The 12,532-nt window shown below is 48.1% G+C and overlaps 1 protein-coding gene across 6 annotated transcripts in view; it reads right to left on the bottom strand.

The window, feature by feature from the left end:
* The window catches only part of PIR (pirin), a 111,247-nt gene that overhangs the window by 89,595 nt on the left and 9,120 nt on the right, over positions 1-12,532 (bottom strand). For 3 of the 6 annotated variants that reach the window (XM_075060373.1, XM_075060377.1, XM_075060390.1), the window contains exons 1-3: positions 11,223-11,324; positions 10,776-10,910; positions 9,069-9,161 (exon numbers count right to left, since the gene is read on the bottom strand). In XM_075060373.1, the coding sequence (XP_074916474.1) occupies positions 9,069-9,161; positions 10,776-10,910; positions 11,223-11,282 (288 nt within the window). In that variant the 5' untranslated portion in view covers positions 11,283-11,324. Of the gene's footprint in view, positions 1-9,068; positions 9,162-10,775; positions 10,911-11,145; positions 11,170-11,222; positions 11,325-12,532 lie in introns of those variants that run through there. The other 3 variants (XM_075060386.1, XM_075060384.1, XM_075060380.1) reach the window with 3 other exon arrangements.

The raw sequence follows: 12,532 nt of genomic DNA, 5'->3' as shown, positions 1-12,532 counted from the left end.
CACAGTTTTTAAAAAAATGTACATTATGTAGTGAGTTTAAACTGTCATGTCTATTGTATGGTTTGTGCTTGCTCTTATGTGTAATGTATTTCTAACAGTCAGCAATATAGAAAGAATACATAGTGAATCCAACTAGTTCATTTTCACTGGAAATGTATGCCAATGAGCTTTAAAAAAGTCAAGTTCTAAGTGGAATTCACGGATTTCTCAATCACTTTTGCACAAGTACACCACACAATTAACCAGCTTATTAATCATTAGAGAACATACTGAATCTAGGATGAATTTTGGTATGGCAAGTGGCGATATTCTTGAAATATTAATGTGAGTTGCACTGCTAACTCCCTGCATACCACAAACTAAAAATGTACCACTCTGCATTTGCTCCCATTTCCATGTTAATTGATCTTGTATTCCTGAGATACTGAGGTCCTCCCTCTCACTCTGAGTAGTGTGTTATTCCAAAAGTAATGTAATTGACTTCAGTGGGATTGCTCTTGCTGTAAAACACTGTTCAGTGCAACTAGGGTATTGCAAGCTGGCCCTGAGGTTTTCTGTAACCTCCATGGCTACTTTGTTTGATACTCTGTGCTAAATTTCTCCCCATAGACAACGGAGCCCCTTTTCTTTAAAATGCATAAAAAATACGGTAACTCCAAAAACATTTTGTTACAATGCTAGTATTTTGAACCACCACAACCTTACTTCTCAAATGCAAATATAATATTGCACATGCAGTTTGCATGGGTAAACTAGGCCTAAGGCTTACTAGCAAACACTACGAGGGCTTTAATGAAATGAAGAACTTTTTCCAGGAGGGATTCCATATGCTGGACCTACCTCATACGGAAAAATTTTCCCTTCAAAACCAAATTACCATTATCCACATCCATACGTACAAACTCACTGCAGCTCAGAAGTGCATTTGGGACATGATTGCTTTCCGTTCCGGGAAGAGGACTCTGAAGTCCCAGTTTTAGGAGTATCTCAGTAGAAGACCTTCAGCTATGGAACTCACCTCCTCTTACTGGAGAGTACAGCTTGCTGCCCTTCAAGGATGAGGGTAACAAACATCTGTTTAATTAGCGTTGGTTTTAGAGTGCTGTGATGAGATGGGTGCTAGCCAATTAACTGTCATTACACCATCATAAAAAAGCATGTTTTGGCCATGTAGCAGGGTGGTTACCTGCTCCTGCCCTGAGGGGTTTAAAAAGCAGCCCTGGAGAGGGCTGCAGCTCTAAAAGCTGGGCTGACTGGGGAAGCAGCCGCAGCTGGGCCACACCCCAATCAGGCCACAGCTGGCCTGTATAAAAAGACTGTGAGCCAGGAGCTCAAAAAGTCTCCTCCCTCTGCCTGTAGAGGGAGAAGGGCCTGGCTACAAGGAGCTAGAGACAGGGTACCTACGTAGAGCAGGACTGGGGAAAGGCAGAGTAGCTGGGGAGCTCCAGCCTGGAAAGCCCAGGCTGTGGCCTAGCATTGGGCTAACAGATACTGGGGGTTGCAGAGGGCAGCCCAGGGGTAGGCCAGGGCAGCAGGTCCAAAACCAATCTTGCCAGTGATGAGTAGGCTGATACTGCAGTCTGCCCCAAGGTTCGGGGGCTAGACAATGACTGGCAGCAGCCATATACTGAGGTGAGGTGGGGATAGTGGGTGGGGGATCCCCGGGGAGGGGAGACCCTGAGAGAAAGGGGTTACTGCGAGGGGGCAGCACCCCAGACAAAAGGGGCACCGGGTCCAGGGAGGGACTCAGAGGGCCAACAGCAAGCGGTAAGGTGGATCACCGGCCTGCAGAGGGCACTCCAGGCTAGAAATTGAGCTAATTCCCTGAGAGACCAGCAGAAGGTGCCGCAGGGGTGAGTCCGCACCCTTACAGCCACCCAGTAGGGATTAAAGTGTTCTTATCATGTTATTCAAGATGTCCAGCTCCTATGGTGACAGATGACATGTAAATAACTGCAAACTATTATTTTGCAAAGGGGTAGCGATGGGTGGGCTGAATATTGTTTCAAGTATAGCCAAAATCTCCAAGCAAGACCAACTGTTACTGTCTGCCTGCAAAGGAACAAACCAGAAGTAGTTTGAGGAAAGATGCATTCAGTTTCTGTGTGGTTTTAAGTACAGCATAAAAGGAAATGATGTTAGGAAATAGAGAAGTGATGTTAGAGTTTAACTGGCAGTTAAAATCTCTGTCTCTCATACACTTTGGCATATATTAATCAACAGTATTTTACTGCAGCATCTAATTTTATCAGGAAGAAACCTGCATCATAAACCTCACCACCTTCCGCTGTAACTGCAAGGTGCCCTTCTTTGATCTGCCTTCTCTAACTTAAAAACACACAGCAGTATGCACATTTAAAAAACAAACACACACAAAAATAACCCTACCAAAACAAACAGGACATGTAATTCTCCTCCCGGGGAGAGGAAGAGAAAACAAATCACACGTAACATATCAATCATGTCTCTTCATGTATTACTGGAAGGTACCCAGATACTAAGATGATGAGGGCAGTATAAGAACCTATAATGAATAGAAAGGTACGAATAGATTACTTCTGGGGGCATTCTGCGCCAAAAAAAAACAAACTTGCACACAATATTTTAAAATTCTGCAACTTTTATTTGTCAATAAGTAAATGCAGAGGCTCCAGCATAGCAGTGGGCAACACAGGCCACTGGCTGCATGAAGGTGGGAGATCACCCTGCAGCCCCCCACCCCCGGGACACAGACTCAGCAGTGAGGCTGCACCTGACCCTAATATAGCACATAGCCTGTCCCAGTAACACCCTGGGATTCTGCCCCTCTGGGCCAGGTGCACCAGAGGGGCTCAGTGTAGGCTCGTTGGGAGAGTTCCAGATGCAGGGGCAATGGGACTCTATAGGGGCTTCAAGAGAATGCCCGGTAATGGACTGCAACTTTAGGCAAGGCTGGACTGGAGAGGCTCAAGCTCGAAAACAGACCTCTGGCAAACTGATGGTTCCCATGGAGATTAACAGGGTATGGGTCCCCATACTCATAGACTTGGGATGTAGTCAAAGTCACTTGGCAAGACTTCATCACCACCCCAAATCCACAGAGAGGAGTCATCCAATTACAGTGTATTGACAGGGATGTGAAGCCCTACCCCAGCACTCGGGTGATCGTGGACAGCGAGATCAGAATCACGATGGTAGGCCTAGCCTACACAGTCATCCGCAGCTGTGATTGTAAGGGATTCACAAGGGTTCTACACACTACAGACCCTGAGCCAGACAAACCAGATCCCATGTTTGAGGGGGGACCCCCTCGAGGAAATGAGGGAGACATATAGTAATCCCAACACTGACTTTGAGGGAGCCCAGGACACCAAGCTTGACAGCCCTGATGAGAAGGCAGACCCTGTTCATCAACATGGGGAGGATCCACCAAACTTGGGAGCCAACTTTGGCCAAAACTAGTGAGAAGACTCTAAGCTCAGTTGAGCGCACAAGCAACTGGCCAGCATAAATGGAAGGGTCACAGAGCCTTGATCAGCAACAGAGTACCCCCAGTTTGAGCTAAAAGAGGACTGCCTATACTGGGTTGACTGTGACCCGCAAAGTCAAGAGGCCCAGACTCAGTTGCTTGTGCCCTGGTGCCACAAGCGAGCTGTCGTGAGGTTCATTCATGATGTCCCTGCTGCTGGGCACTGGGCCATGAAAAGACATTGGGCCAAAATTTGGCCCATTATTTTTGTCCAGGAATTCACTGGGAAGTCAAAGACTTTTGCAGCTTCTCTCCAGACTCCCAGCTTATCACTCCACAGTAAGCACTGAAAGCCACACTACTCCCACCATGCATGGTGGGGGTACTCTTTGAGAGGATAACCGTGGAACTGGTGGAACCCCTCAAGAGGAGTTTCAGATACATTTTGGTGATCCTGGACTCTGCTACCCACTTCCCTGAAGCAATCCCCCTCCATAATATCACAGTTCAGACCATTGCTGTGGAGATATTCAAGGTCTTTGCTCAGGTGGACCTCCCGCAAGAAATCTGGACAGACCAGGGCACAAATGTCACATCAAAGTTGCTTAAGCAAGTCCGCAACCTGTTGGGCACTGAGATGATTCAGACGTCCGTTTATCACTCTCAGATGGATGGCTTAGTCAAACATTTAAACAGAACCCTCAAGGGCATGCTTTGGAGATTTTCCCTGAGAGACTTCTGCTACTCACAATCTGGGAAGTTCACCAATCATCAACCAAGTTTTCTGCATTTGAGCTGCTTTATGGGAGGCAGCCACAGGGAGTCCTGCACCTGGTGTGTGAGAGCTGGGAGCAGGCACCTTCCCCATTATAAGGTCTCCCCTGCAGTACATCCTCTGACTGCACCCAACTTGAAAAGGTAGGGGGCTTAGTATGCAAGAATCTTCACAACACACAGAAGTCACAGGAGCAGGCATACAACCAGGGAGCCAGGAAATGGCCTTTGAACCAGGGGACAAGGTTCTTCTGTTACTCCCCTCTGAGGAGTCAAAACTGCTCGCCCAATGGCTGGGGCCTCATGAAGTGATCCACCGGGTGAAGCTATTAACTATGAAATCCAGCAGCTGGACAAGAGGAAAAAATTACAAATATACCACGTGAACATCTTGAAACCCTGGCAGGATCAGAAGGGGTTGCTGACTGCCCCTTATAGCCCTGAGGCAGAGTTGAGCTCAGCTAACCCCATCCCTTCTCCCTTGCAGGAAGTAATGGTATGTCTACACTACAGGATTATTCCGATTTTACAGAAACCGGTTTTTTAAAACAGACTGTATAAAGTCAAGTGCACGCGGCTACACTAAGCACATTAATTCGGCGGTGGGCGTCCATGTACCGAGGTTAGCGTCGATTTCCCGGAGCGTTGCCTGTGGTAGCTTTCCCATAGCTATCCATAGTTCCCGCAGTCCCCCCGCTCATATGGAAATTCTGGGTTGAGATCTGAATGTAATGTATGGGGCCAAATACAGTGTCGCGAGTGATTCTGGGAAATGTTGTCAACCCATCCTCCTCCATGAAAGCACGGCAAGACAATCCAGTTTCGCGCGCCGAGTTCCCGCTGGATTGCCCTGGTCAAGACGCCATAGCAACGGCAACCATGAAGCGTTCTACCTTTGTCACTGTCATGTATTGTCTACTGAATGCCACCTGTCTGACAGACTGGTACTGCAGTGCTACACCAGCAGTGATACATCCGACAGCATTTCCAATTCCTTTGCAAGTTTAGCATGAGAAGGTTTACCACAGCCGCTATAGTTACCAGTATCTGCAATCGAAATTGGCGATGACTGTTATCCACCCTTTTTGTACCGTCTGCCTGCTGTCAATGGGTGCTCCTGGTCGCCTTGCTGAGGTCGCCGGCGGCGCGCATCGGACAAAAATGGGAATGACCGCCACTAGATCTTCCTTTCTTTACTGTTTGTCTAAATAAATCAGTCCTGGCCTCAGAACATGGCGCAAGTTGTACTCAGAGAACACAGAGACCTGCCCTCCGGTCCAGGCCCCAGATTATCCCGCCAGAAATATGAGCTGGCTGCATTTAAGGATTGCCCCTGGCCAACACCCCACCTGCTTGCCGCCTCCTCTCACCCTCCTGGGTAACCCGTGGCGATAGTCCCCCATTGTGTGATGAAGTAACAAGAATGCAGAATAAGAAACTAATCTGATTTTAGGTAAGATAATGAGAAGGAGCAGCTCTCCGCTGCTATGCTAGTCCAGCAGTCTAGATCTTCATAGATATGGGAGGGGCGTGAGGGCTCAGCCCCCTCATTGCTCAAAGATGAGGACGGTTTTCCAATCTTTTGCACACTCGCAGGGAATGAGCAGGAGTCATTCTCATTTTTGCCCAGGCCGCAGCCCGCCGCCGACCTCAGCACCGAGCCAGCAGGAAGCCCCCACTCACGGTTTGATGAGGACGGTTTCGCAAGCTTTTGTCCGTTGCCATCAGGAAGAAGGGGAGAAGCAAGTGCTAGTTCAGCGCGCGCAGCCTGCGCTCTACCAGCAGCTACAGTAGACAATCGGCATTGGAAAAAAGCGAGAAATGTTTGTTCCCTTTTCTTCACAGGGTGTGGGGCGGTAAATTGAACAACATAATACCCTGCCATCAGGCCCTTTGGAGCCTACCAAGATATGCATTGCTTTTTTCGCGGATGGCGGACATGTGGGATATAGCTGGTCCTCAGTCCCGCCTACCCCTCCCTCCCCGCTCTGACGCGTCCATTGATTCTTGTGACTTCCGTACACTTGTCATGCAGCACTGCATTGAGCTCCCTGCTGTGGCCTCTAGTCTGGAGTTTTTCAAAATGCTTGTGCATTTCGATCTTAAATGGCGCTCTGTAGAAAGATTTGCTCCCATAAAGCGATCAGATCTCAGTATCTACCCAGACACACGTACCAGGCTGAATCAGCGCTCCACGCTGGGCAAACAGGAAATGAAATTCAAAAGTTTGCGAGGCTTTTCCTGTCTACCTGGCCAGTGCATCCAGCTCCAGATTGTTGTCCAGAGCGGTCACAATGGTGCACTGTGGGATAGCTCCCGGAGGCCAATACCGTCGAATTCCGGCCACACTAACCCTAATCCGAAATGGCAATACTGATTTGAGCGCTACTCCCCTCGTCGGGGAGGAGTACAGATATCGATATTAAGAGCCCTTTATATCAAAATAAAGGGCTTCGTTGTGTGGATGGATGCAGGGTTAATTCGGTTTAACGCTGCTAAATTCGGTATAAACGCGTAGTGTAGACCAGGCCTATATGAACAGGGCCCTGGAGCTCAGCTTGGGCCAGACCAAGGCAGGAGCCAGACATCCTTCCCAGGGAGCCAAACTGTCCACGGAGTCCGTGACCAGCTGTGGTGGGTGACAACTCTCCTGAGCTGGCCTGGAGTCAAGGCAAGCCACTGACCCAGGAGACTCAGGAATCCAAAGAGGAAGCAGAGAGTGAGCCATTCGACAAGGAGACTGGGAACCAGGCCCCAGTGGCCGCAGAGCAACCCAACCAGATGCCACTAAGAAGCAGCCCAGGGAAACGAGACTTTGGTCCTGCTGAGTTGCCAGAAGTGAGGCAGTAACCCCACATTTCCCTGCCAATGAAGCAACAGGATCACTCACTGCTTCAGGAATCCTAGGCTGGGACCCAGTGGTGCAGGGTGGGCCCAGGTCCCCTTGCACACACTCATGGCTAAAGGCCAGAGCCAGTGACTGTTTGTTTGCTCAGCCCACACCCAGGAGGCCTGAGCTACTGACTGTTTATTTACTCAACCCACACCCATGAGATCTGAATTACTGACAGCCAGTTCATTCAGCCCACACCCATGAAGCCTGAGCTGTTGCTCATTTAGTTGCCCCACTGCAAGCCAGAACTCCCGAGCAACAGATCTGGCGTAGGCACCTAGTCCCCGATGCTACCAGGGGAAGGAGGTGGGGCCCTGATCCTGAGAAGTGGGAACCTTACAACACTGCAGTGACCAGTGTGGACGCTGTTTTCATTTCATTGCACCTTGTTGCTACACATGGAGTACCTGTACTCTATACACCACCATCCATGTAGACACAGTCACAGATGCAATAACAGGTCCCTGAGTTATAATGACACTAGCAGGTTCCAATTTAAAAACACATACATCAGAAAATCACCTAAAATTACTCAAAAAGCAGCAGAGAATCCTGTGGCACCTTATAGACTAACAGACGTTTTGGAGCGTGAGCTTTCGGAGCCGTGATACCCCAACTGTCGTCCGACGCAACGTGTGGAGACATTTCCGGGCAGTATATATATTGCTAGCAGCAATGTAGAATGCTACGAGGTTAGTTACATCAGGGAGGTGCAGGCCCTGTTCTAGCGCTAGAGTGTGAACAAGGGAGGAGAACTGGTCTGTAATTGAAGCCTTCACAGTCTTTGTTGATCCAGGTGATAGTGTCAATTTGCAACATGACTGAAAGTCAGCGTTTCTTTTGAGTCTGGTCCTGAACGTTGTGTGGCAGGATAGCCACATTCAGTCTGCGTCTAGGTGCCAGGAGGTTGAGTGTCTCCTAAGGTTTTGATATTGCTTCTGTATATGATTTGTGTCCATTTTCCTTTTCGTGTGACTGTCCAGTTTGGCGATGTACATAGAGGGCATTGTGGCTTGTGGTATATCTACATTGGTGACGTGCAGAGTGACCGACCGTATGTATATGTGATCTGTTATGTCTTGAGTGGTGTCGTAAGTTGTAGAAATGTGGGCAAGACAAACCCAGAGAGGCAACCTGGACTTCCATGGCCTCATTACAGCGCCACTACCCCGCCACGCATCTCAGGGCATCTAACCATCGGGACATGAATCCCCACTTTCACGGATCTTGCGGGTGAGGCCACTTCTTGCCACAGCACCTGCCATCCTGAATTGTCTCACCAGGCAACTGCCACGCGGTACCCCTAGTTACCTCTAGCTCAGGAACCCATCCATGCAACAACCTCGAATGCCACTCTGCCAATATCTACACCCGCCACCTCCTGACCTTAACCAGTAGCATACCATCTGTTATTCACCTGCCGATCCACCATGTATATCCCATACTTGCAGCACTGCCCTTGCTATTGTACATCGGGCAAATCGACAGCTCTACGGAAAAGATCTGGTCACAATCGATATCGAGGAATGGCAATTACACAACCTGTAGGAGAGCACTTCACCTCCCTGGCCCATCTCAACCTTAGGTGGCTATCTTGCGCAAAACCTCGGACCAGACTTCAGAGAAAGGGCTGAGCTTGCAGACCTTTGCAATTTACACTATGCTCTGGATCACAAAGACTTGTAATGCGGCCATACGAACCAGGTTTCTCCTCCTTGGTTTTAACCTCTACTGCTTGACGGACCTCCCCTCCCTGACGACTACCTTTATCTCGCTTGCTTGCTAGAATATATTACTGCCCTGAATTCCCATACCTGCGTTGAGAAGTGGTATTCACCCACGAAAGCTCACGCTCCAAAACGTCTGTTAGTCTATAAGGTGCCACAGGATTCTCTGCTGCTTTTACAGATCCAGACTAACACGGCTACCCCTCTGATACTTAAAATTACTCACCGTCTCAAAACCCCGATGGGGATGATCAGGAAAGCCAGCTGGTTTACCTCCTTTGAATTCATCAAGCAACAAAAAAGGATCGACATTTTTTAACTGAAATAAATCAAATTTAGGCTGTTTAGACAAAGATTTTGCATCAACTTCTACTTTACCTGCTGCACACGAAACCTACCATTGTCAGAAATACTGAACCTCAAAATATCCTTTGATTCTTAAACAAATTCCCTTACAGTCCAGCATTCAAAATTTAAGTTATACAAATATAGGTGCAAATGAAATTATAGAAGCTATATCATTTTTCAGTGCTCGTTATCTTTATTTCCTGTGTTTATTTTTGAAATGTACTAATCAAAACAGTTTCATAGCATGTATACCAAGTAGTTTAAAAACAACTATAGAACTATTTACAGATTGCTTCCAGTCCAGTGAGAGCTCTTCCCCCAGAGTAAAGATTCTCACTAATGATCCACTCCAGCAAAAGCTTGAGTGAATAAACAGAACTTGAAGCATGCCTGGAAGGTCAGCAGACAGATTCTGATGGATGCAGTGAATTCCAGAGTCCTGAACTCTGGGTAACACCATACCACAAGGCCCCTTGTTATTTGTCAACTTGAGTGCATCAATTGATCTCAACTGCTGTAGCACCACACAAGGATAAAGAAGTAGGCTCTAAGACAGCAAGCACTCAAACTACACAGAGCTTTATTGGGAATAACCAAGTCAACACTATGAACTATACCCAGAAGCAAACCTGAATCCAGTGCAAGCTATGGAGAGCACAAATATAATGTGCTCCCTACCTACATGAAGCTTCAAGAAGCAAGCATTCTGCAACAGCAGTTTTCCCCATAGCTTTTAGGGGTAGCATCATCTAGTATTCATTGTATTAATCCAGTCTCTGAGCCTAAGACACAGATAACTGGTAAGATCTATACGTGAAAGAGCAGCAAAGAGTCCTGTGGCACCTTATAGACTAACAGACGTATTGGAGCATGAGCTTTCGTGGATGAATACCCACTTTGTCGGATGCAAGATGTGAAAGAGAAGGCCACAGTTTGCAAGATAATATTGTGGCACAACTGCCACTCTTATCTAATACCAGCCATGGTCCCCACAACAGGACCCCCAGTTCTTCTACTATATCGACAAAAGTTTGAAAATCTCCAACTTAAAAAGTAAATGAGGCAGGTATCAACTCACCTGTTTCTCCTAGAGCAGGGGTCAGCAACCTCTGGCATGCGCCTTGCCAGGGCAAGCTGAGGTATGTGCTGGCCGTGGCTTCCTGCCGCCCCCATTGGCCTGGAGTGGCAAACTGCAGCCAGTGGGAGTCATGATCGGCCAAACCTGCAGACACGGCAGGTAAACAAACCATCCCATCCCAAGCCACGTGCCAGAGGTTGCTAACCCCTGTCCTAGAGGCTTTCACAGCATCACCTCCATCATCTCTGGTTGAGTATCACCAGCTTCCTCTTATCCAAGCCCCAAAATCATATCCCAACCAGAGCATCAGGAAAGCCCTGACACTGGACTGGGGACTATGTGTATTAGTAGATGGTGCTATTTTTTCCTGCTGCTGTATGAACCTAATGCATTATGGATGGGTTTTGCTTTTCATATATCCACCATCAAACATTCCAACCAGGAAATGATCATCATTCAGCACCACATCAAATATCTTTGGGAGGCGAGAAAGTATAGAGAGCATACCTCAGGCCTGCCAATGCTTCTCCGAACACGTGCCCCAACCCCTTCCGCCTGCTCAATGCTGAGTACAGTTTTGATAACTTTCCTCAGAGTTACCATCCTTCTGAAAGAAGATGCAGTTTCTAAGACTTCAAAAATCTGCACAAGGAATATATAAGATTTTTAAATATTGTCAATATTATCTCTTGGAAAGTAAAAAATCAAAAGCGCACTGACACACAAACAGAGCAGCTAACAGCTCAAAACATTAACTGCAAATGAAGACAGAAAATTGGCAAAAGACTATGACATTTTGGTTTTACTTTAAATCCGCAAACAACCAACATGTCACCTGTAGCAAAAGCCAACACAGCAGATGGGGGTTTCCATTTACTTAAGCTAAATAGTTCATTTTTCCACCAAAGGAAAGTTGCACCTCATGCCTCAGATACCCCCACAGTGGTACAGTACCTTACTGCTCCCTATCTGGTGCAGGACTGCAATGCCTGCTAACTGCAGATTGCTTTTCATTTAACTCCCTCTGCTCTGCACTTCACAGTAACTAACTCAGCATGAGTCAGCACAATCATCCCATCACCTAGCAAAGGAGATGGGTGAGTCAGATGGGGAGGGGAGGGGGGGGGCAGCCTGGGGCGGGGCAGGACAGTGCAAGGTAGGTGCTATATGCTACAGTCTGGCTGTGGGGCTTTTATGATGCTAATACTTCAGAAGTATTGCTATCTCAGCCAGCACACACACAGTCACACCGGCTCATGGCGCTCAGTGACCGTCACAAACCAACAAAAAGAACAGGAGTACTTATGGTATCTTAGAGACTAACAAATTTATTTGAGCATAAGATTTCGTGGGCTAAAACCCACTTCATGGATGTGTAAAATGGCACATATATATAAGAAGATATATACACACATACAGAACATGAATATGTATACAGTATACATTATATATATCAGAATATGTATATATATCTCATTATATGTTCCATTCTGTTGCATCATGTCACTTCCACCTTAATTGAACTGACTTGTTAGCATTGCCCCCCCAGAACCCGGTAAGGCAACTCCTATCATTTCATGTGGTATAATATATATTCTACTTATTGTATTTTTCACTCCAAGCATCTCATGAAGTGGGCTGTAGCCCACGAAAGCTTATGCCCAAATACATTTGTTAGTCTCTAAGGTGCCACAAGTACTCCTGTTCTTTTGGCCCATAGGGACTAACACAGCTGCTACTCTGAATGCAGACACTCAACTAGTCACAGGGATCAACAAACACAGTGACCGGATCCCAGCCACACACACGGAGATGACACAACAAGAGATCACGCTCTGATCCACACAAAAACACCATCCCAGGTGACGCATGCGCCCCGCGGAGAGGCTCCCCCGCCCGCTCCCTGCAGTGACGGCTCCGCCCCCGGGGAGAGAACAAATTCGAGAGGGGGGGGAGTGGACGCAGCTGTCTATTGGCTGCGACGCGGGGGAGGCAGGCGTGGGGCTTCAGGCCGTCCGCGCGCCTAGGGGAGCCGGGTTGGAGCCTGACCGGTTCCAGAGTCCTGGGGAGGCGGGGAGTTCCTGGCGGGGCCCCTCGGGCAGCGTGGTGCCCGCTCCCAACCCACGCGGCGTCACGGCCGGGTCCTGTGCAGCCCGCTCCCAGGCGCGGGGGTCTCATTTACCCGGGAAGCCACTCGCCCGGCGGCAGGGTAGAGACTGGGTCTGCTCCGCAACCTGAGCTCCGTCTGCTTGTCCGAAAGAACA

Source organism: Chelonoidis abingdonii, chromosome 1 (assembly GCF_003597395.2).
Source record: "Chelonoidis abingdonii isolate Lonesome George chromosome 1, CheloAbing_2.0, whole genome shotgun sequence".
Taxonomy (NCBI): Eukaryota; Metazoa; Chordata; order Testudines; family Testudinidae; genus Chelonoidis; species Chelonoidis abingdonii.
This window is presented reverse-complemented; position numbering and strand designations above follow the sequence as displayed.